General features: G+C 38.0%; 1 protein-coding gene across 5 annotated transcripts in view; it reads right to left on the bottom strand.

Moving 5' to 3' along the window:
* The window catches only part of afap1 (actin filament associated protein 1), a 111626-nt gene that overhangs the window by 19440 nt on the left and 66135 nt on the right, over nt 1-26051 (bottom strand). For 4 of the 5 annotated variants that reach the window (XM_051666459.1, XM_051666458.1, XM_051666460.1 and 1 more), the window contains 11 exons: nt 23253-23361; nt 22626-22837; nt 22242-22421; nt 15650-15742; nt 14874-14949; nt 10563-10712; nt 3997-4208; nt 3625-3770; nt 3401-3518; nt 1243-1363; nt 534-698 (listed from right to left, as the gene is read on the bottom strand). In XM_051666459.1, the coding sequence (XP_051522419.1) occupies nt 534-698; nt 1243-1363; nt 3401-3518; nt 3625-3770; nt 3997-4208; nt 10563-10712; nt 14874-14949; nt 15650-15742; nt 22242-22421; nt 22626-22837; nt 23253-23361 (1582 nt within the window). The remainder of the gene's footprint in view (nt 1-533; nt 699-1242; nt 1364-3400; nt 3519-3624; nt 3771-3996; nt 4209-10562; nt 10713-14873; nt 14950-15649; nt 15743-22241; nt 22422-22625; nt 22838-23252; nt 23362-26051) is intronic. The other variant, XM_051666457.1, reaches the window with a different exon arrangement.

Raw genomic sequence — 26051 nt, 5'->3', positions numbered from 1 at the left:
GGTCATCCACCTGATCTGCTCTGGTCTGGTCTCCTTGGTCTCCGGTTCCATCTTGGCCCTGCCTCCCTTACCTGCCATCCTTGGGCGTCTGGAGCCACCCATTAAGGGGGGGCTTATGTCACAATTCACTGTTGTTTGCTTTGTGTTTCTCCCCTGTCATCTGTTCCTCCCGGACTACACTTCCCATAATTTCCAGCCCTCATCACTGCCAGATGTCCTCGATTGTCCTCACCTGTGTTTCACTAACCCTTGTGTATATAATGCCCTGATTTCTGTTCAGTCCTTGTGAGTTGTTATGTTTATGTATGTGATTCTCTAGTTCATGTTCCGGTTTAGTTCTTGTTTACATTTTGACCTTACTTCCTAGTTCCCAGTTTTACACTGTTTTGTATTTTGATGTATTCTTTTATCACTCAATTCTTGCTGCACTTAGATCCAGCTCTCGTGACCTCCTTTCAGATGTTACAATGAAACTGATACAGATTTGATTAAAGTTTAGAACATAAATGCCATAATATTGCTGACATCCTTACCTGTGTTGTTCTCTACAGCAGTGCGTAGGTCCTTCCTGTCTTTTTTCAACTGGGTCAGGCGGTTTCGAATTTCCTGCTTCCTCTTCATCAACTCTTCCTCTTTCGCTTGGAGTTTCTTAGCATCTGCCTCCACTCTGTTTTTCCCGTACTTATACTGATCCACACCTATGAAGGTTAATGAAGCATTATGGTCAAAGTAAACCATTAGAAAATCTCTCCATTTCTAACCTTTGGATTTGGTTCACAGTCTTTTCAGTCTTGCATTAAAGGCCTCTGAGACCACAAACACATTAAAAGACAGGCTGAATATTATACCACATCCAAATATTTTGGAGTCCATGTAAAAAGGCCATTGAATGGTTAGAATGTCTGAGTGTGCTCTGTGTGGACAGGCTATGACTGACTGCCTGTCTGAAATGGAATTTGGGGTGACTGAGTTTACAAAGGAGCATGTCAACAGAGTCACTGCTGTCTAACAGCACTGCAATTTCGACATACCGCCATTCTCCACAAATCTGTGTGGTTTCTTTTCCTTGAAAGAAATTAGTGGTGTAATAGCAAGGATAATGGATGCAGACTTAGTGTCTGCTTAGTTAAATTTCAGATGGACATCCACTTCAAAAAATGTAATCTTATAAATGAGGAAGGATTTAAGATTATCTACCACACGTGCTTTCCCATTAGATTTTTAAATGTAAAAATCTCTTACTAGAATTGTTGCGTTTCACTGTCAGAGTGCCGCTGGTTCCATTGGCCTTTTTGGGTTGGTTCTTGTCCAACTTCTGCTTAGCAGTGATCCCATTGGTGGTCAGGGCTTTCTTTCCCTTCAGCTGATTGGCAGAAAAAAAAAACAGCTATTAGTGCAGAAGTAGCAGCTTTATCAAATGAGCTTTTTTACACATAAAAAAGCAGAAAGATTAAACGCTCATGAGAGCCACTTCACTGTTAACACCTGTTGTTTTAGTTCTAAGATTAACACTTCATACAAATATTTCCACAGACCTATCAAAGGTTACTTCTGCAAACCACACTCACTTAAACCACATATGTGGCTTGACTAGTAGAGACATTTGTTTTAGTTATGCTATAGCTGACAGAAACCCTTTTTCTCACTTTATCCCTAGCTAATAAAATTGAACCCACAGCAAACTAAAGCCTCTGTAAATCCATAGAAGGTCATGGCCACAAACACACACACAGACATGGATATTATAAAGATCAAAATCTGGAGCTGGGTGGTCCATAATGCATACAGTACACATTCTTGTAATATCAGTGTTTGAAGTAGTCTTGCAGTGTGATATAGTGAAAGAGACATATGTCCCATAATTTCAAACATACCACATGTAATTCGTCTGTCCACACTGAAAGCAAAAGTGCTGCACCAGTATATCAACACTAACGTAAAGAGCAATTAATTTCAGGATTCGAACCTACACTTACAACCTTACATGTTCTCACAGTTTCGCAGAGACAAGCTTAGTGGTTACATTTTGACTGGCAGGGTGGGTAGTAACACTGAAAAATATACATTTGATGATATTAATGCATTCTCTCTGTCTCTCTGAAACACACACCTGGGTTATAGCAATTGTTTTATGTTTGTACATGTTAAATTAAAGTAGAAGTGAGAAGCAAAGCAGTAAACTTAAAAAGATATACAGTGTTAGACAGACACCCTCGGTTAGTCACCTGAGTAGTGTTAGTATTAGCAGCTGAGGAAGAAGAGGAAGAGGAGAGAGATTTGGTGAAGATCGGTGTGTTGTAATGCTCTGTGGAAGATGACAGGCTACTCGATTTGGGAGCGTAGCGGGCTGCTAGTTTGGGGGAGGGCATGTTTTCGTAAAGATCTGTATTCTCATTGCGAGTCTCCTCTTTCCAACGGCTATCCCCTAAGGATGGGGATGAGTACTGCACATCTGGTGCCTTCCGTATCGGAAGCGTGCAAGCAAAAGAAGAGCAATTATAAGAGAAGTGAAGACAAGAGGAGAGGATTGGAGTTAGGCAGGACCAGTAATGAAGAAGAGAGGTGAGAATTTGTTAATAGATTTAAAATGATAGTTTGTTAAAAAATTAAATTTGGTCACCATTTACTCACTCTCTTACTGTTCCAAAACTATATGACTTTCTTTCCTCAATGCAACACAAAATATGTATGAGTGATTGTTAGTCTCGGTCACCATTCACTTTCAATGCATCTTTTTTTATACAATGGAAGTGAACGGTGACTGAGGCTGTCATTGCCTCATTCTGTCGGACAACTTTTGTGTTCTATGGAAGAAAGAAAGTTACTGGTTTGGAACAACAAGAGGGTGAGACTGAATTTTCATTGAATTTTCAAAGAAAGTCATACAAATAAGGGATGGCATGAGGGTGAGTAAATGATGAGAGAATTTTCTTTTTTGGGTTAACTATCCCAAAATTGTAAATTCTCTTATCATTTACTCACCCTCATACCATCCCAAATGTGTATGGCTTTCTTTCTACTGCTGAACACAAAAAACATTTTTAGAATAACATCTCAGCTCTTTAGGTTTTTTTTATTTTTTTATATAGCTTTATAGACCTTCAAAGTTCTAGCCACCATTCACTTGCATTGTATGGACCAACAGAGCTGAGATACTCTTCTAAAAACCTTTGTTTGTGTTCAGCAGAACAAATTAAGTCATACACATCTAGGATGGCATGAGGGTGAATAAATGCTGACTTCATTTTAATTAGGTGAACTATCCCTTTAATGCACAAGTGAGATCCATTATAGTGAGCTATGGTAGGAATGTACAGCAGTAAAGTAGCAAGACAGGAAACCCTATACAGTAGTGATCTGATGTGTAAGCATGCATCTTTGTGAAGTTTGTGAAGTATACCATTCCATTGATGCAGGGTACATCATCATAATGCAGAGCAACCCCTGTGGGGCACGCGTAACCGTTGACTGGGTTATCCATGTATGGGTTTGGAGAAACTGCACGCTTGCTAGTGAAACTGAAAACACATACATAAATTCATTACTGCAAATGTGTCACAGAGAAAGCTGAATCTGCATTGTCTAAGCTTGACTGAAAATATTTTAGCAGTACAGGGTTCTCACCAAAATGACTGCTTGGCCAGCTGAATGACATTAGCAGTGGTCTCCACATCAATGTAATCGTAGTGCAGCGCAGCAGGATCTGTTGTGGAGCCTGATTCTGCCAGCAAGACCCCCAACCATCTCCCCATACTCTCAGAGGAGGAGGTCTGACATGAAAAAAATAGCGAAGGAAGATGCAATGAATGAGTGTCAGTGGAATATGAGACTGTAAAGCACTAATCTATGCAATCTCTGCAAATCTACTCTGCACATGACACAGCAACGACACAATTATGGGAGCCAGCCAACCAAATCATCCATCTAATACCTGCCCTGTGGTCCTGTCTTGTACACATTAATTGCCCTGCAAGAGCTGAGGGCCTTGGCCCGTACCTCAAGAACGGCCACCTCCTGTCCATTGCGCAGCAGACGGAAGGCGAAGGGATGTTTGGAGTTCAGCCCTGGAATGACCTCACAGCCTCGCAGCGGCAGAGAGGCCATGTGCGTCTTTAGATCTGCCCGGTCCTTGTGCAGCAACAGCTGGTTGTCTTTCAGTTGGCACCAGCGCTCTCTCCAGCGGTTATTGGACAGCACATTCAGATAGCCTGTTAATGAAGGACCGGCCCATGAGATTTAAATGGCATTCAATAGACAGACCCACACACATGCAGAACTGTATGGAAAGGTGTTAATAGTGTCATTTGTTTTACTGTAATGTACAGCTGATGTCAGAAGTTTACATACACTTAGGCTGAAGTCATTAAAAAAAATTTTAAGCACTCCACAGATTTCATATTAGCAAACTACAGTTCTGGCATGTCGTTTACAACATCTATTTTGTGCATGACACAAGTAATTTTTCCAACAATTGTTTACACACAGATTGTTTCACTTTTAATTGACTATATCACAATTCCAGTGGGTCAGAAGTTTACATATACTAAGTTAACTGTGCCTTTAAGCAGGCTGTAAAATTCCAGAAAATTATATCATGCCTTTAGACAATTAGCAAATTAACTTTTGATAGGCTAATTGGAGTCAATTGTAGGTGTACCAATGGGTGTATTTTAAGGCCTACCTTCAAACTCAGTGCCTCTTTGCTTGACATCATGGGAATAAAATAAATAAAAATCAGCCAAGACCTCAGAAAAAAAATTGTGGACCTCCACAAGTCTGGTTCATACTTGGGAGCAATTTCCAAATGCCTGAAGGTACCACGTTCATCTGTACAAACAATAGTAAGCAAGTATAAACACCATGGGACCACGCATCCATCATACCGCTCAGGAAAGAGACACATTCTGTCTCCTGGAGATGAACATAGTTTGGTGCGAAAAGTGCAAATCAATCCCCGAACAACAGCAAAGGACCTTGTGAAGATGCTGGAGGAAACAGGTAGACAGGTATCTATATCCACAGTAAAACAAGTCCTATATCAACATAACCTGAAAGGCTGCTCAGCAAGGAAGAAGCCACAAAAAGCCAGACTACAGTTTGCAAGTGCACATGGGGACAAAGATCTTACTTTCTGGAGAAATGTCCTCTGGTCTGATGAAACAAAAATTGAACTGTTTGGCCATAATGAACATCGTTATATTTGGAGGAAAAAGGGTGAGGCTTGCAAGCCGAAGAACACCATCCCAACTGTGAAGCACAGGGTGGCAGCATCATGTTGTGTTGGTGCTTTGCTGCAGGAGAGTCTGAGCCAAATACATTTAACAGATGGCATCATGAGGAAGGAAAATTTTGTGGATCTATTGAAGCAACATCTCAAGACATCAGCCAGGAAATTAAAGCTTGGTCGCAAATGGGTCTTCCAAAAGGACAATGGCCCCAAGCATACCTCCAAAGTTGTGGAAAAATGGCTTAAGGACAACAAAGTCAAGGTATTGGAGTGGCCATCACAAAGCCTTGACCTCAATCTGATAGAAAATTTGTGGGCAGAACTACAAACCTGACTCAAGTACACCAGTTCTGTCTGGAGGAATGGGCCAAAATTCCAGCAGCTTATTGTGAGAAGCTTGTGGAAGGCTACCCAAAACGTTTGACCCAAGTTAAACAATTTAAAGGCAATGCTACCAAATACTAAAAAGTGTATGTAAACTTCTGACCCACTGGAAATGTGATGAAAGAAATAAAAGCTGAAATAAATAATTCTCTCTACTATTATTCTGATATTTCACATTCTTAAAATAAAGTAGTGATCCTAACTGACCTAAGACAGGGGATGTTTTCTACGATTAAATGTCAGGAAATGTGAAAAACTGGTTTTTGTTTTGTTTTTTCATTTAACATTTTTATTGATTCATAGGCTTAACACAAAGAAAAAACCACAAAATATATATAATGAATCACATTTAACATTAAACCCCCACTATAACCCCTCCCCAATAATGGGGAAAGAGGGCAACCCTGCTGGGTGTCCCTATCCAGAGTCAAATAATCTGAAATTAATCCATGTTTGTACCGCCGCTACCGGGTGTCTATAAAGTAACTTAATCCATCCAATAAAAGTATTCCAGAACCCGTATATTTCCAAAATCTTAAAAAGATAATCCCATTCTACCATATTAAACGCCTTTTCAGCGTCAAGTGAGATGGCCGTGACTGGAGTCTGATCATTCACCACTGACCACATGATATTGATGAAATGCCTAATGTTATCAGAAGAGCTGCGGCCCGAATAAACCCCACCTAATCTATATGTATAAGAGGTGTCATAACTTACTTAATCAGTTAGCCAAAATTGTTGACAATATTTTAACATCTAGTTGGATCAGGGAAATTGGACGATAACTCTTACACTCACTTGGATCTTTGTCCTTTTTAAGAATCAGACTGATCCAGGCTTGATCATGGTTGGTGGAAGATTTCCATTCTTTAATGATTCCGTATAAACTTCTAATAAAAGTGGGGCCAATTCTGTAGCATAAGATATAAAAAACTCAGTGGCAAAGCCATCCGGCCCCGGAGCCTTGCCTGTAGGCAAGGCCTTAATTACTTCGCCAAGCTCCTCCAAGTTTTTCTCAGAATCAAGAGAATTTTTTTGCTCAGCTGTCAGTTTAGGGAGTTCTAATGGTTCCACAAAATGTCTAATATCTTCATCAGAAAACGAAGATGTGGAACAATAGAGATCAAGATAGAATTCTTTAAAAGTCAATGGCCGAGGTAAAAATTTCACCACCAGCAGAATTCACTGAGGGAATGGTAGAAAAAAACTCTCTCTGCTTTATATATCTAGCCAAAAGCTTCCCTGCTTTGTCCCCCGACTCAAAGTAGGACTGTCTTGCTCTGAATAGCCAAAACTCCACCTTCCGCGACAAAATAGTATTATATCTGTATTTCAATCGGGTCAATTTTCTGAGGCCATCAGATGACATTCGGCGCTTCAGCTCTGCCTTGGCACTTTTAATATTCCCTTCCAACTACACGAGTTCTCGTACTTTGGATTTTTTGATGCATGAGGCATAATGTATGATCCAACCCCTAAAAACCGCCTTAAGTGCCTCCCAAGCCACGCCCACAGAGGATACTGAGGACCAGTTGGTCTCCATATAAACATTGATTTCAGCCTTTAACATATGTTGGAAATCAGGATTTTGCAAAAGGGATACATTAAAGCACCAGGGTGTGCTCTGAGACTAAGATGTTTCCAATTGAGCAATCAACAACAGATGAAATGAGGGACTTAGATATAAAAACAAAATCTATTCTAGAATAAATCTTATGGACTGATGAAAAAAAATTATAGTCCCTACCAGATGGGTTTAAAAGTCTGTAAGACCAAGATTTTTACACATCCTGTGAAGCGTCAATGTTGCTCTAGGGGGCTTACACACTTTTGCTTCACTATGATCAAGGACTGAATCCATCAATAGATTAAAGTCTCCTCCCAATATTATATCATGAGCGGTGCCAGCAGCTTGCAACATTCCTTCAAGATCTATAAAAAAGCCCTGATCATCAGCGTTAGGTGCATAAATATTAGCTAAAATCAACCTTTGCCCCTGAATTTCTGCTAAAACTATAATGACTCTTCCTAATTTATCTTTAATCTGTTTGAGACATTTGAATTGTAGATGTTCACTTATCAATGTAATGACTCCCCTGCTCTTACTTGAGCCAGCACTAAAGAAAACATGTCCACCCCATATCTTCCCAAATTTTTCAGCTTCCTGCGGGGAAAGATGCATTTCTTGAAGAAATACTATATCAAATTTCTTTCGTTTAAGAAAAGAAATAACCTTCCTTCTTTTTATGGGGTGCCCCAACCCATTCACATTCCACATGGAGAGAGACAATCCACTCATATTAACATTTTACATTTTGACATATGAGAAAAAATAGACTGTGTGTCAAAAATAAAATTATAAAGATCACATTCCAACATTAGTGCAACAGTCAAACCCCGAACTTCCCCCCGAACCAAACAAACAGAAAAAAAGAAACGTGCGCATTAACCCCACACACGACAGTGCCAACCGGAGTAAATACCTCTAAACTCGAACAGTCCATGTACGCCTACGAGTGCCCCTGTGACAACTTTTCTGTCGGACTGCTCAAGTCCGGTGATTCTATACTAATTTTGTGAGACAGAATTACATAACAGAAAATAATCTATAAAACAAACTCCAGCCAATAATACTCCACAAAACAAACTCCAACCAATATGAGGCATAAACACAAGGAACGTGCAGATTAATCTACAACTGGCCCGAAGGAATGTTATTCCATAAAACCAACTCCAGCCGTTACGCAGAACCAGCACAAAAAGAAACAAAACAGGCACCCAGTTTCCTCGGATGGTCAAGTGAATGTTCAGTGAGTCAGGTCCACTTGGCTGCAAAGCCAGCACCACACAATGACTCACTCATTCCATAGACCCTATGAAGGATATCGCATGTTGGGGACAAGTAAACACTCTATGGCCATCCTTAGCATCTATTCTCAACCTGGCCAGGAACTTCAGTGCAAAGCGACCCTCTGACGATTCAAAAGTTTCTTGAAGGAGTGTTATTCCACAAAACAGACTCCAGCCGCTAGGCGGAAGCAGCACAAAAAGAAACAAAAAAGGCGCCCAGCTTCTTCAGATGGTCAAGTGAATGTTCAGTGAGTCAAGCTCACTTGGCTGCAACGTGAGAAACACACCATGACTCAGTCCATTGATTTTATGAAAGACATCGCTTGTGGTGGGCATGTAAATATTTTGCAGCCATCCTTTGTATCTATTCTCAATTTGGCCAGGAACATCAGTGCAAAAGCAACCTTCCGTTGATGTAAGAGTTTCTTGCATTCCTTGAATTAATCACGTTTCTCACTTGTTGAATTCACAAAGTCTGGGAACAAGAAAATGCTGTGGTTCTTCCAAGAAAGCCTTCTTTTACTCCTCGCCTCGCGTAACATGAGATCTTTATTGGACGATCTCAGAAATTTGGCCAGAATTGATCGGGGCCTGTCTCCCTCCGTGGATCTCTGAGCCAGGACTCTGTGAGCTCGCTCAATTTCCAGCTTATGGCCTGTTATGTCGAGCAGTCTCAGGAAGAGCTCGTCTAGGAATTTCACCATATATCGGCCTTCTTCATTCTCAGGAATTCCAACAATTCGGATGTTGTTTCGCTGATTACAATTCTCAAGGTCTTCCAGTTTTTCCCAAAAGCATTCCAAATCTACTTTGGTCACTAGCGGATTAGCAGCTAATTCCCTCTCTGATGACTCCAGATAATCGATCCATTTCTCAACTTTCCCGATTCTTGTAAACAACTCAGTGAATTTCGTCTCCATGGAAGTGATCGATCGACATATTACAGCAAGATCCTCCAAGTCTGCTACGACCTTCGCCTGCATTGCCGACATGCTGGACAGTTGACGCTGAATTTCTCCAGCCGCACCTTCCAAACTGAGTCCCTGGTCTGCGGCCCTGTCAAAGGTGTCAGCTCAATCATGTGAGTGTCTTTTAATGTCTCCAGAGCCTGAGGATTTTGAATTCTTTGACATATTGTCCTCACAGAACAGTTATGGAACAGGGTGTATCGAATCTCACCGGTTTATGACACAAAAAGAATGAAAAACTAGCAAAGTGCTCAGAGCTTGCTGTTCACATGTCCGACCCTCGCATGGTGTCACGCTGCCCTGAAAAACTGAGTTTAAATGTATTTGGCTAAGATATAAACTTCTGACTTCAACTGTATGTGGTCACTCTGCTAGGGTGTGAACTCATAAATCCACTAAAAATGGGAGCAAATGACCTTGGGAGCAGTTGATTAAAAGTAATCAGGTCTAACATTACTTGTTTGCACTTGCCATTTGCTTTGATGTTTTGTTATCTAATGTAATGAACTGCATACATTTTAATTGTGGCTTAAATGAATAGTTCACCCAAAAATTTGGACTTTAAAATAACTGCAAGTGTTGCTGGATTCCTCTGTTCCATTCATGTCATCATTTACTCACCCTCATTGTTCCAAACCCTTTCTTTCTTCAGTGGAAGCCTAAGTCACCATTCACTTTCATTGTTTGGAAAACAGATGCAATGCAAGTGAATGGTGACTGAGACTAACATACAGCTTAACATCTCCTTTTATGTTTCAAAGAGAAAGAAAGTCAAACAGGTTTGGAATCACATGAGGGTGAGTAAATGATGACAGATGGATGAACTGTCCCTTTAAGTGTCCAAATACTATTTGAAGCCACCTGCATATGCTTTTACACTATGATTACTAAATATACAATTGCAAATATTGATTCAGTAGACAAACTGAGGCTTGCAAGTTGCAACAGAAAGATTCTGCACATAAATAAGAAACCATTGTCTCTACCCCACCCACACATAATGAGAATATATGCTTTAGTGGAACCTCATGTATTGGTTTATACTGTTTGCTCTCATTTTGTCTGACCCATTCATGAAGCCCAAGTCATCACTAAACATCTATCAAAAAGTAGTGCTTGCAACCGCTAACCACACGTTGGGACATCCTCCTCTGCCGATGAGGTCTGTTCATCAGTGGATGGCTTCTTCTTTCCCAGACTGATGATTTTGGTGATTTTCTTTCCAGTCACCCGGCCCACCGTGCCTTTCTGCTCTGATTTAGAGTTCTTCTTGACTTTGGCTGCAAAAAAAGGCAAATTAGTGTCAGAGTGTGGAATATGTTTATGTGATTTAATAATGTAATATATCATTGAGTGATGCTAGATATCTAGAGACTATCTCTTTCTTGCTATTGCGACCATAACAGGGGGTGGGTTTTGAAAATTTTTGTTTGTGCGGTGGATTTGGTGAAGAAAAAATATTTAAAAAATTAATTATGGAAAATGATGAATCCACATAGCCAGTGGAATTATTGTAGATGGATAACTATATGGAACTGGACAGATTTATTGTTTACTTTTTTAATACTGTCCTCAATTCTCATGGATCAGAAATAAATAGGCTGAATAGACAATGACAGGACAATGACAACTCCAGAGGCACTTCCAGATTTATAATCCAAATCCTAAACAGTGAGTGAAACCCACTCCATTTCTTCTCAAAGTTGTTTTGATGATTTCCTTTAAAAGAGTGAAAAGTGCGGCCTGTGGAGGTTAATGTTGTGGTATGAAAAAACTCTTGTAGAAAAACAGTGAGAAGACTCACTATAGAGAACTGTCCAGGTCCATTCTTATTCCAAACCAAAGGAGGCCAATACGAGCAAACTAGCCATTTGAGATCTGCTCTGGGTTTAAATATATAGAATGCTAGAACTGTGCAACAAATTAGTGGCTCTTTCTCCTTCTCCAAGAGGACTTTACAACAAAAACCAGCACAAAAGGGCACAAAGATAAAGAATACATAGAGTCGACAGTGCATAGACAGCGAAACTCTTGCCCTTCAGGAGATTTGACTTGGTCCAAGCTCCACTGCAGAAGATTGCATCTTAGTTGGTGACTCCTTTAATTAAAGCTAAGCCTATCTGAACCCAGAGTCCTATAAAGTTTCTCTGTCTCTGCGCAGCAGCCTCAGGCATGAAGCAAAACCCAGAGCGACAGATGCAAAAACCATTGACTCTTTTAAAGGACTTACACGCATATATTTCTTCTTTTTATCATGAGGGAAAATTCTGTGATCAGGCTAATTTGATTTCACAGTCTCAGCACATAAGAGAGCTGGAAAGAATTTGACTAATCTGCATGACTCTTTTTGTTTTTTTCTTCCTTCTCTCATCAAAGAGGTGCAGCAGTTGGGTGCTGGTGTCCTGTAGGAATACCAGGAGGCGTTTTTTTACAGAGACAAAAAAGATCAGATAGAGATGAGAGATCATATAGAGGGTTGTTTTTAAATATCTGTGATAGACTAAAGTTGAGGGGTTCACAAGACAGACAGCAGGGGTTCAACCTTTTCAGGTCAAAGACCCCTAGGTGGATATAGAAACAGATACATATTGTATAAAATGAAATTTGCATTTAAATCCTGTCCCATAATAACATGCATATATTCCTATATTAATGTATTTACGTACTTGTCAGTGTTAAGTTTCAGTTTCGTCAACGATCTCCATCAAATAAAAGAAGAAAAAAGTTCTATCTCTCCTACGACATGTACCCGTTTCTTTCTTTGTAATTATTTACTGCATGACGTGAGCCCTATGCAAATACTGGGTAACATCTTTTATGTTTCGCATTTTGCCCTTGCTGATGTAGCGCTGTTTGGGTGAAGTAAGTTTACATATTTGGCTTGAACAGCCAGATGCATTTACTGTACACTTGACCAGATGTGGTTTGAGTGATCGGTTTTATATCCGTCTCGAATCTGTCTTGGAGGGCATTTACACTTGCTCTTTTCATGATCAGACAAAATATGTTGTGGTAAATAGCTTATCGGTAAAAACGCATTAAGTGATCAAGTGTAAATACTCCTTTAGATACTATGTACACTGTAAAAAATGTCTGTAATTTTAACAGTAAAAGAATGTAAAAATGCTATATTTTTTAGATGTAAAAAGTATGATTTTCCTGTATAATTAATGGTAGAAATTTACATTGTTTAACAAGAGAGTACATGTACTTTTTACAGTAAATTATTGTTAAAATTACAGTAAAAAACAATAATTGGGCATTCTCACAATTCCCTGCATGACCCATCATATTTCATTATATTTTATGGGAATAGTTATGTTTCTTCTTATTTTTTATATAATGTTTTATATATAATGTAGTTTAGTTTGTTTTTTGTTTACTGCATTATTTTAATTTCACATGTTAGCATGATGGTGTTTAGTGTTTGTGTGTGACACTGAGCACTGTGTCTACATGTTTATTGGTCATTGCCACTATTGGTGAACTTCATGTCATCATGTGCTCTTCTGTAATTTTTACAGTGATTAACAATACCTTATAAAGTAAAAAGCAGATTTTTATAGTTTCAGAATGTTTAATATCAAGTTTATGACTTTTTTTACTGTACATTTAACATAATTATTTTTTACACTGCCAGCATGGTCATGTAAATTACAACAGTTTTAAACTGTAAAATGTACAGGTTGTTATGTAAAGTTGTTTAAATTTTTACTGTATTTTTTACATAATTATTCTGGCAACCACAGCTGCCAGTTTTTTTTAACAACAGGATTTTTTTACAGTGTATGTTTGTTTTACATTCAAAGCAATTCATATAATTAATGTTCAATCATATACTTTTACTTTGAATTTACTTAACACATTTTAATGTGTATTAACACTTCAGCGTCTAAACTTCAGCAACAATATTTGACTGACCCCCTGCTCTGATGTCTCATCATGCATATTAATACTTTGACTGTATACCTGTAATCCTTTATTCAGTACCTTTCCACAATATCACACTTATACAATAAATATTATAAAAAACTACTATATAACATGACAAACACAAGTCTCCTTAGGTTTATCAGGTCAGCTGCCATTACTCATGTGAAAACAGCACAGCAATTATTATGGTTTGTGGTCGTGAGGCAGAGTTTTCAATCATCCAGGCTTGCAGATGCAACTGTCTTGGAATCTGCTCAAATTAGGCAATTTTCCTCTCCCACATGTCTTAGGCAAGACAGTGCTCTGTCTCAAATAAAAAAATGGGGCAAAAAGGAATTCCACAGTCCTGAAACAGATGTCCTGAAAAGTTCAATTTCAGAGCGAGAATGTGTGGTGTAAATACTGGATAAATAATTATATTAGATTATTTAAAAAGGGTCTCCTTGCCTTGTCTTTGGCATTGTTTGAACATTGAAATGTTTCACTTCAATAAACATCAACTCCATGGTAATGAATTAACTGAGGAACAAAGCACCATTGCTCTACTGTTTTACGAAATAGTTTACTATAAATGGTGTGACTTAAAGTTCACTTCTGGACTCAACAATGATTAAAGGGATAGTTCACCCAAAAAATGAAAATTCTCTCATCATTTACTCACCCTCATGTCATCCCAGATGTGAATGACTTTCTTTCTTCTGCAGAACACAAACATATGGTTTTGGAAGAATATCTCAGCTCTGTAGGTCCATACAATGAAAGCCACTTTCAAGATCCAAAAAGAACATAAATGCAGCATAAACGTAATCCATAAAACTCAGGTGGTTTAATCCATGTCTTCTGAAGAAATCCTATTGGTTTTAAGTGAGAACAGCCCAAAATGTAACTCCTTTTACACAATAAACCTTGACATCAGCAGTCTCCTTGATGATAATGGTTTCAAGCTCAATTACACTTCCTAGCGCCATCTAGCGCGCTCTGCATACATCTAGCATTAGGAAGTGGAATCGAGCTTGAAATCATGATCAAGTCTAGAGACTGCAATGCACAATGAAAAAGAGGTTACATTTTGGTTACATGCAGCCTTTATGTGCTTTTTGGAGCTTCAAAGATTTAGTCACCTTTTACTTGCATTGTATGAACCTACAGAGCTGATATTTTCTTCCTAAAATCTTTGCTAGTGTTCTGCAGAAGAAAGAAAGTCCTATATATCTGGGATGGCATGAAGTGAGTAAATGATGAGAGAATTTTCATTTTTGGGTGAACTACTCTTTTAATCTAAATACTAATAAATAAAAATAGTTTTATTGGTGTTGCTGGAAATTATAGAAATACATACAACATATTGTTTCATAAATGACAGACAGACTTCTGAGTGCAATTCAGTTAATCCGATCAATTCTATAAGGGGCTGAAATCTGGTCTCCTTTATACTGAAGAATTCTTCGCAAACTCAGTCTCCATTGATTGGGACCAAACAAAAGGAGTAAACATGAAGAATGGCTTGCCTGGATCCTTGCCATCTGAGAAGCCGTTTTCATGGCAGGGCTCTCCATCTGAACTGGGTCTATCACAGGACAGCTTCTGCAAGAAGAGTACAATTATAGATATGCTTGTAGTGAGAGTAAACACTGCATAAACAACAGTGCATTAATTTTTTGTTTACTGACAAATTGTTTATAGACAGACTCTAAAGAAGTGCAGACATTGCATTCTAAAGTGCACACTCTTAAACTTCTCCAGTCTACCCAAACAAAAATCAGCGAGCATCTGTTTAGAATTAAGTGTGAATAATTAGACTCATGCTTGCTGTGCCAGTTTAAGAGGTTTAACATTAAAACCCCTTACAGTAGATGTTTTAAAAACAACATTCACACGTAGACCAATGCAACATGCACACACTGAGGACCACAGCAAAAATAACGTGACAGCATACTGCATACTAAAGAATGTGTTCTTAAAATGTGATAAGATCACATTTCCTTCCACGCCTATTTAACCATGCCAGCAGTACACATCCGTGGCAAGGTGGAATTTGGTATGGACATGCAGCTTTAATAGCTCTTCAAGCCCTGGCAGCAGAGTCACTTAGCAGAAATAAAGAGAGATGGCGCCTGTGCAGGGAACTTAGGTGTGATGATGCTGGTAAGCACACATGCAAGCCCACAGACTCACAAACCTGCATGTAAGTAGACCAGCATGTATGCTGCAGGCATAACAAATCTACACACACACACACACACACACAAGAGTATTTTACAAAAATATTGTTATGAGTTCGCACCTTTTCCAGCTCTGTTTTGTGAACAGGGGATCCAGAGCCAACTCCGTCACAGTCCACTGCTCCATTTCCATTTGCGCACACTTCCCTCATCACCTAAAAGGGATGAAAAGCAAAAATTAAACTGCAACATCACAGGCAGAAATTTTGGACCTTAAAGGGATAGTTCATCCAAAAATGTACATTCTGACACCATTTACTCACTCCCATGTTGTTCTAAATATGAATTACTTTCTTCCATGGAACACAAAAGTAGATGTTAAGCAGAATGACAATGTCAGTCACCAAAGAATCTTTCTTCCATACAATGAAAGTGAATGGTGACTGAGACTGTAAGTCCCTAACATTCTGCATAACATCTCCTGTTGTGTTCATGGAAGAAAGAAAGTGATGCATGTTTGAATCAACATGGGCGTGAGTAAATTATACATTTTCATTTTTGGGTGAACTAACCTTTTAATATTCCACATTGAATGAGGATGCTCTTTCCATTATAAATAAAGCATTACACTCCACAGAAATATGTTTTAATTTAATTTCTCAAAGACATAATTACAGTAACAATCTCACACATTAAAGAAATACATTTCTATGAGGTGATCTAAACATTGCATAGGAGCATCATGAATAGCAGGGTTCCCACACCTTTAGAAAAACAAATTTCTGAATTACTAAATAAGGATTAATATAACCATTTCATAGAGATTGCACTCACAAAGATACATTTTCAGATTTTTTTTATATTATATTTTATAAAGCAGTATTAATATTTTAATATAGAAAACTTGAAAAAAATAATACTAGAAAAAAACACAAAGAAATTTCCATGACTTCCATGAATAATAAATGTTATTATTTCCCATTACTTTTCCAGGCCTGTAAATCCCATTTTTAAAATTCCCTAATATTTCCAGGTTTTCCATGGCTGTGGAATTGTCAATCAAAAGCTTCCTTTGCAGCCAATCAAACAGATACCAACAAATTCTCAATCACATCCGCGTTCTACCATGCACATGCATTGAAATAGATTCTGCAAGTCACATGCAGTTGGAATAGCAGCAGGCAGCTGGAAGAATTTTCCGTGCGTCATTGCTCTCGTGGCTGTCTGTGCACTGAGCAGTAGCTCAATATAAATGAGATATCCAGAGATCTCCAGACTGCACAGACTCCACGCCGCCACATACCAACATGACCTCACCTGACCTGTAGGTTACGTCCCAGAAACCCAAAGCCAGTGGTGTAGAGTCAACCAGACAGAAACAGAGGGCCATCACAAACAGACTCAAAAAACTCACCCTCAAACACTACATTTACATTTAGTCATTTAGTAGACGCTTTTAACCAAAGCGACTTACAAATCAGGAACATAGTAAGCAATTTGTCATACAAAGTTCATCAACATCTACAGTGTTGTACTGCCAAGCTCTCAAGGTGGCTGGAGTAGTATAGGTGCTAGCACAGAAGAAAGAGACAGAGAAGTATATACAGTATTATTATTATTATTATTATTATTATTTTGTGTGTGTACAGTAAGTGCAAGTTAAGTTCAATAGTAAGTGCAATTACAACCCCATACTCTCTCAATTCCGCCCCCTTTTTAATCTGCCCCCATGGCAAAGACCAAAATATAACAAAATATCCCTTTCGTAGAGGTTCTCTAACTTGAGATGAGTTCTGTCGTAACTTGACGCACCATGTTGGGGTTTGGCAACCGGTTTGTATAACTGGGCTCACGGGAAAATTGCAGGCTGTGGCCTCGCTCTTTGGCTTTGACTGCAATGAAGTTGGTTTTTGGGATACGCTCAGTCAAAAAAATATTTTTTGAGAGAAAATCTTAAGCACTCTGCTAATGTCCTCTCATTACCATATACATATTTTCATTTGATATTTTCTTTTGAAAAGTTAATATGGAGGACTATTGCATAAATCCAACAAAAGGACCATAGTTTTAAATGTCAAACAAACTGAAGAAGGCTAATCTTTGAGTGTTTTAAGAAAGTGTTAAGATGGATTTAGATTTTATTTCAAGTGCACTTCCATCTACCTTGCTTAATGCAAAACTGACACAATAAATACTAATGGAAAGCAAAACTAATGACAAAGCAAGCAAGGCCAGTAATTAACAATTTTACACCAATAAACGCACACAAGGGAACTTTCTGTTGACCTATTGTTTATACTGAGGTGTTGATTTTTTTATTTTTTATTTAATTAAGACAGTATTAAGTACGTTTATTAAGACATTTTCTTTGATGGCAAAACCTGACTTACACACACACCTACACACTCAGTGCCCAATAAAGTGCTACAACAGTGCCCAACTGAAAGCAGGAAGAGGGTTTTTGTAACAGGAGGAATAAAAAGGTCTACAACAGTGGTTATACAAAAACACATTTATTATATCTGTGCATTCAGACAAGCAAAATCTAATGAGTGAACAAAAAATACTCCATACTGTATCTTACCATTCTAGCCCAGGGCAGAGGAGAGTCATATGATGAAAAAGAAAGAAGAAAGAATGGAAGAAGTAAGACAGGAGGTGGTATTTCCCCAGGCCTGTCCAGAGGATAAGAAAAGAAGAGCTATATGGAGATAGCTAATCAAATAAAGACTGGAAGGGAGAAAAATAAAGAGAAAAAAGAGATTCAACACTAAAAAGAATTAAAAGTGAATCATGGAAATCAGCAGGCCAATACTGTCTATAACAAAAGTCAGCAGCAAACAATGACTGGATAAAGTATTAGACTACACAAGTCTCTGGGCTTTCCAAACAGCTTCAGTTGATGTAGATCGCAAAGTATGAGGGAATTATACAAAAATAACAAATAAGTAAATACAGAAGCACTCTCATTGAATAAGTGGAGCTGGAGCTCTTTAAACCCCGACATTACATCTTAAATGCAGTTATATTAATGCATTATAGCTTTATTAAAGTTCAAATAATATGGAAGCATATCATTTAAATAACTACAAACTCCGAAACTGGCATTTCTCTGTGCGGTCAGCGCCTCTTCAATGAGTTGCACGAATGTCCTGATCTTAGGGGGAGAGATTGAAACTGCACCCGGCTGAGGCACACTCTGTCATAGGGACACTCATCCCTCGATCGAGCACGTTTAATGCAGCTAGATTATAACGTGATGGCTTACATCTTATTGAATCATAATGTATATCACTGTGCATTTCTTATCGTGAAGAAAATTGGCAATACGCAGCTTTATTAATAAGAGAGAGTTTGTTTTTTTGTGAGTTAAAGATGGATTGAAGTGAACAGAAAGGTGAGAGAGGTAGTCTTTGCCCCATTATACACTACAACAAAATACATTTTTGATTTGTTTTTGTTTTGGCTTGTTTTCCAATATAAATATCTAAAACTCCTTTAAAACAACATACATTTTCTTTAGCAGCTATACTGCAGAAGAAAAAAATATTATGTGAGAATGTTGAATATAATATTAAAAATACAAATATTTTAAAATATCTAAAAATCATTAAAAAAAAGATGTATTCACCTGAGAAGCAGCATATAAGATATTTAGACTTGCTTTTAGAGATTATATCTTGAATATAAATATATTTGGTCTTTACTGCACTTGCAGAAGTATGACCAAGTGAAAAAATACACATATACAAAATACACTTATATTTAAGATACATTCTATTAAAGCAAGTCTAAATATCTTATATGTTGCTTCTCAAGTAAATGTATCTTGTTTTATGGATTTTTAGACAATTTTAAATGGAAAACAAGACAAAAAAAGAATATGATTTTTTTGCAGTGAGTTTCTTTCCTGAATTAAACTTAATAAAAAGTAATTTTTTCCCCTTTAATTCAGTGAATGTCATTTAGAGGTATTTTTAAAAGATGATTTTGTCCTCTTTACTGTTAGCAAGCACGTTTATTACAACCTTTTAATTCGGGGCACAAGCTGAATAATCAGTTAAGAGCTAATGATTAATCTTTGCAATAATTGCAGAATAATCGTTCTAATAATCATTAGATTAATCGATTATCAAAATAATCATTAGTTGCAACCCTACTTGATTTATATAGAAATAAATAAAGAAAATAAAAAGATAATAGACAGAAATGAGGAGAAAGGGTGGGGTGAATGGATCAACAATTCAAGCATTCCCTCATTATAGAAACCCAATATCCAAAAACTGTATTTTAACTCTTTTTTTTAAACTCTTTTTAACCAAGCCATGTTCTGAAACAACCTCAACTTGTGTGACAATTTAGGAGTGTTTCAGTGGAATAAATCATTTATCATTTATCTTGATTGCAAGAGTTGCTGGATATACAGAGTGTGAGCGTGAAAGAAACAGAATACAACAAATCACCCCAAGCTAGGGTGGTTTCTGTTTATGCCAAGCCAAAATTAATTACTCCAGTATGTTTTTAGTACAAAAGACACCTGACCAAACAGCAATTACAGCTGTTGTTGCTTTCCAGAGCTGTCTGTTTGCACAGTCTGATGACCACGGCCACTTGAATTTACTGCACAGCTAACTGCACGTGCATTCCTGCCCGCAAAACATTAAGTAGAAACTCATTACTGCATGGCAATACGTAACAGAATAAAAAAATCACAAACGGCACACTTTTATCGACTTCCCTTTCATCATAAAACTGGGAGGGGTTTTTATTCACCTTATGCACCAGAGAAACTAGCGCACAGCCACAGAAAATTTTGTCTCGGAACTTCCGTTCTAGCAGTCGCTATATAGATATCTATGGTGTTGATGGCAAAGTGTAATTAGATAGCGAAGTGGATTAACAGGTTATAGAGTTGTCAAAAGTTATCATGATTATTTTAAAGTGAACAGGGGATGTCTTAACAATTGGAAGCAGAGCGGGGAGATTTTTAAACAAGAGTATGTCATTCATCATCAAATCCACAAGATTCTACCTTCATGCTGTGGATGTACTGATGTGCCAAGAGACAACATTAAAAATATCTCTGTACAACACCTCTGACCATCCTCTCATGTCATTCACCCATCGTGTTACAGTTAAAGTAAGCAGATTTTTTGAGCGTTAAACCGGGACGGGGTAAGGGTTCAACTATATTTATACATACACACATATACGGTATGTTTTAATTTATATTACGTTTACAACTATTTTAATCACATTGAAGCCTCTAAATGTAGGATGAATTTTTTTTTTTTTTAAAGTACAATTGTAATTTGTTATGTTATGAACTTGCATGTGTAATAATACCAGCTGTCACTGTTGGAAATTTCATGTCAACTACACATTTTAACACAAATTATTAAGTTGAAACCTAAAAATTAAGCAGAATTACATGTATAACAATTGTAATTGTTCATAAGATGCTTGTATTATGAAAAAGTGCAGTGTGTCATAGCTGTTTGAATGTGATCTGCCAGGTCCAATTTACCTCTGTGGGTGTCAGAAAAAAGAACATTTAGAGTGACAGAAAAAACACCTCACGAGCATTTTCACGTAGTAAAGGGGTGCTGTAGACTCACACCATCAACTCTTGGTGAAAAATGCTTTCTGTGCTCCCATACGTAATCCATTTTGATCTACTCTTCTCAGTAGCTTCAATACAAACAGGAAGTTAGATGACAAAATTCTGAAGAGCAGAGCGCAGAAAAGGGGCAGGGCTGAATAAGTTGAATAAGCCAAGCCATAAGAAGTGTGATGGACAGCAATGAGGGACCTGCTACTTCCATCAATCGTCTGTTGTCTGCAGCTGGTCTTTATGATCTTTGTGCAGTTCAAGTTGCTTTCAAGTTATAAACTCAAAGATCCGTCACACAAGAGCCCAGGGACTTTCACTAGATGGAGATGCTATGCACTTTTCTTGAATTTGTGAAAACCAGATGTGGAGCAAAATAGCTTTAAACAGACATACAATAGACTATTAGGACAAGTTATCATCAAGTTCAATCTTCAGAGCTATTAGGAGGCACTGAATGAATCCTTTGAACTGAGACCAAGAAACACTTCTTAGATGTTAGGCTCTCACGAGACACGGAGGTGGAATGAACTGTGGCCAGACATAAAATATCTAAATATACAGTATTAATGTTCCGAGAACAAAGATGTAGTAGTATGTGTTGTATTTTGTATCCAAATGGCAACATGTTTTTTTAACCTCAAAAATTCAACTGAACACAAACATGGAACAATTGGACATGAAGATTGCTAATTTTAGTAATACAGGTGGTATTAGTGGCAGGGATATTCTCATTCTAGAGAGCATTTGATTGGACAAAAATCAGTGTAGTGCAAGATGAGTCATCAATATTTTTGGTCCGTTGTCCCAGAAAAGAGCAACTTTAAATTTTAAATGGGTATATTTTCTACAAGTTAATTTTGTCAACAATTAGGAGTGCACTATCATACAGATGACCTATAAGCAAACACACATGAGCTAAAGCTAAAGCCATATAACTCCAATTTTGAATTCATGGGGTCTTTAAGCTGTTAAAATTGTTTTAGTTTCAGTTTTAGCATCTAATTAGTACAATCCTATGAACAAAAAATAATCTCATAACACTCATAACACTCATAATACAGATGTATTGCCTAGCACTGCCCAACTTTTGCTCTGGTTACCTTAAGCCACTCTTCAGCCTGCTCTTTGCTCTGGACGGCCAGCACCAGAGCATCAGCACCCTGATGGACAATCTTCAGTTCGTGCTTCTTCTTCTTGCCATCTTTGGGAATGTGAGTGATACTGCAACCAGACAGAAGGAGCTCCATCTGCGGAGTCTGGTCTTTAGAGGACTTATAGCACTAAGAGTAAGAGAGTGACACATAAGAGAAAGATCTTAGCTAGCAAAATTAAGCCTAGTTAAATTAAGCTGTTCAGCTTTAAAGATTTTCTCAGAAATCGTTGTTAGTTACAAGCTCAAAGTGAGCACTAAGTCACAAATTTAGTAGAATAGGGCAGAAATTCAAGATGTGTATGTGTTTCTATCAGTGTTTGCGTGAGCTCACCAACAGTTTGTTGTCCTTTATGACACAGAGCAGTTTGGTCCACTGTCCAAAACGTTTCTTTCGCAACAAGAAGGCACAGATACGCGCATCCTTCACCAGGTCCATGGAGGCCTCCTCAGATGGCCACTGGTGACGCATCTTCTGTCCCTTCCCATCCTCCTCTTCCTCATCATATGACTCATACGAACTGCTCATGGCATCAGAGTCATAATCTGAAAAAATTGTTGGGACTCAGATTAAAAATTGAAATTAATGCAAAATTGTCACTCTTTCTTTTTTTTCTCCTTTATTTTACTATAATGAATGGCTTATTGCAGATTATCCTGCTTATTACATGGCTATTTACCAAATAAATCAATAAGAGGAAATAACAATATTGATTTGAGTTGAAAATATTTCATTAAGTGAGAAGAAATACAAGAGACATGAAACTAGCACAATGTGGTAGAATGGCTGCCAGGAATAACATTCAAATATACAGTTTAGCTGTTATATTTAACTGAAGAATGCAGCAACTAACCAATCACAATCAAGTATTCCACAGAGCTGTATAATAAACACACATAATACTGTATATGTACTACTATGCATACATAACAGTGTAATGTTCAAAATGTGTGTCCTCACTTGAGGTGATGTACTCTGGGGCTTTCCCAGGGCTCAGCGGTACAGCTTCCTCATAATAACCTTCAGGAAGAGAGGAGCTTGGCAAAGGAGGAGGCCCATTGTCTGGAGGCTTTGGGGCAGAGGGAAAGACAGAGAGAGAAAGTGGTCAGCTCAACCATTTAGCTTGCTGGATTACAGTGCTTTTTTGTTGATCTTAGAAATGTGAGGACAAAAAATATTTGTGATCTAACAGCTTCACTGGCTCCAATAAATGTTTGCAGTCATGAAACTTCAAAGGCTAATATAAAAATGACTAACAAGGCATCGTCCATATCATCTGAAATCTATCTTGGCGCTTATCTGTTTATATAGCACTAAAATCTTTGTTTTCAGCTTTGTTGGACTGCCACAGTAGAAAGCACATCACAGTGGGACTGACACAAACCAACCAAGGATCCACAGCATTCAAATCTGTGGCAAGAGGCAAAAGGTATGTTAAGAAACAAAACATCTAGGTAAAGGTAAAAAAGCAGTTGGTCATGAGTAAAAGGAAGGAAAGTAAAATGTGAAAATGTTTAAAAGTAGGAATCAAAGAAAGACAAGAACAAGAGACAAAAACAAACAAATACTTTTTTTACTTTATAGGCAAATACTGAACTACAGATCAGAATGATCAAAGAAGAATCAAAAGGCTGGCCAGACAAAAAAATAAACAGTAAAAGAGAGCAAGACTTTGGAGAAAGAGTCCAGGACTGCGTGCGGTTCTTTATTAGCGTCTGGAGGCAGGCTTTTAGTAATATGGACACTTTCCCTAATGTAACTGAATTAGCCAACTTTCACCTTCTGTGTTTAAACAAAAAAACACTGTACTGTAAATAAAAGCAATACCTAACAGTCACATTTAGTTTGTAGCTACATTATCATTCAGAAGACTCTTAAGGTGTCCCAAATCACACACTTCTGCTCTATTCTATGCCATTTTGTAGTGTAAGGAGTGTGAGCAGTATATTTACACTGATAATGCAATAAAAATAAATGTACTTCAAGTACCCGGATGATGTATTTCTTCAACCAAGCAAATTGAGTATGGAATTTGGCAAAAGGTGTTCTTAGGAGCTTCATGCGCTTAACGGTCGCTGCTTGCAGTACAAGCCTAAGGGGCGGAGTTAGCTGGCCGTGATGCTGGTCTGACAAAACAATTGTAATTAATGTAGTATGTGGCAACTAGCAAAACTTCAGTGAAGACAGCACCTTACAAATGTGAGTTGAATGCTTTACCGTCACCACACTTTGTGTGAATATGTTCATTATTTGTGATATAAGTGTTGAACTGAGTTTGGCTAACGTACTTAGGCTAACAGGAACACATCAAGTGCATTTGAAACATCTGTCAGCTGTTAAAAGGCAAATTCTTCCATGTAGTATAAAAAAGGTTAAGTGTTCTATTTGGGACAGTACTACACTTTGAAATTCAACCCTTTTCTACTTGGGTATCGCAGACGGCCTCACAATCGGTTTTGTTTTCATTAACTGCATGTTATTACCATACAATTCCATGAGCAATACTTTTACAGCATTTGTTAATCTTAGTTAATGTTAATTTCAATGAATGTTTCATAAAACTCAAGAGTTATAAAGTTATCATCCTCAAATTTGAAATAGAACATTATCAGACTTGTGACTTTAGCTCCATGGTGTTTATATAGATCTACCAGGTCAGTGTTATAATATTTCATATATATATATATATACACACACAGTTGTGCTCAAAGTTTGTATACCCTGGCAGAAATTGTGAAATTTTGGTCATGCAAACAAACTGTCTTTTATTTAAGGATAGTGATCACATTTATTATCACATAGTTGTTTGGCTCCTTTTTAAATCATAATGATAACAGAAATCACCCAAATGGCCCTGATCAAAAGTTTACATACCCTTGAATGTTTGGCCTTGTTACAGACACACAAGGTGACACACACAGGTTTAAATGGCAATTAAAGGTTAATTTCCCACACCTGTGGCTTTTTAAATTGCAGTTAGTGTCTGTGTATAAATAGTCAATGAGTTTGTTGCTCTCACGTGGATGCACTGAGCAGGCTAGATACTGAGCCATGGGGAGCAGAAAAGAACTGTCAAAAGACCTGCGTAACAAGGTAATGGAACTTTATAAAGATGGAAAAGGATATAAAAAGATATCCAAAGCCTTGAAAATGCCAGTCAGTACTGTTCAATCACTTATTAAGAAGTGGAAAATTCGGGGATCTCTTGATACCAAGCCAAGGTCAGGTAGACCAAGAAAGATTTCAGCCACAACTGCCAGAAGAATCGTTGGGGATACAAAGAAAAACCCACAGGTAACCTCTGGAAAAAGACGGTGTGGTTGTTTCAAGGAGCACAATATGACGATACTTGAACAAAAATGAGCTGCATAGTTGAATTGCCAGAAAGAAGCCTTTACTGCGCCAATGCCACAAAAAAGCCTGTTTACAATATGCCCGACAACACCTTGACACGCCTCACAGCTTCTGGCACACTGTAATTTGGAGTGACAAGACCAAAATAGAGCTTTATGGTCACAACCATAAGCTCTATGTTTGGAGAGGGGTCAACAAGGCCTATAGTGAAAAGAATACCATCCCCACTGTGAAGCATGGTGGTGGCTCACTGATGTTTTGGGGGTGTGTGAGCTCTAAAGGCATGGGGAATCTTGTGAAAATTGATGGCAAGATGAATGCAGCATGTTATCAGAAAATACTGGCAGACAATTTGCATTCTTCTGCACGAAAGCTGCGCATGGGACACTCTTGGACTTTCCAGCA

This window comes from Myxocyprinus asiaticus, chromosome 32, assembly GCF_019703515.2.
Source record: "Myxocyprinus asiaticus isolate MX2 ecotype Aquarium Trade chromosome 32, UBuf_Myxa_2, whole genome shotgun sequence".
NCBI classification, from domain to species: domain Eukaryota; kingdom Metazoa; phylum Chordata; class Actinopteri; order Cypriniformes; family Catostomidae; genus Myxocyprinus; species Myxocyprinus asiaticus.
The sequence above is the reverse complement of the archived record's forward strand: the minus strand, read 5'-3'. Positions and strand labels throughout refer to the sequence as shown.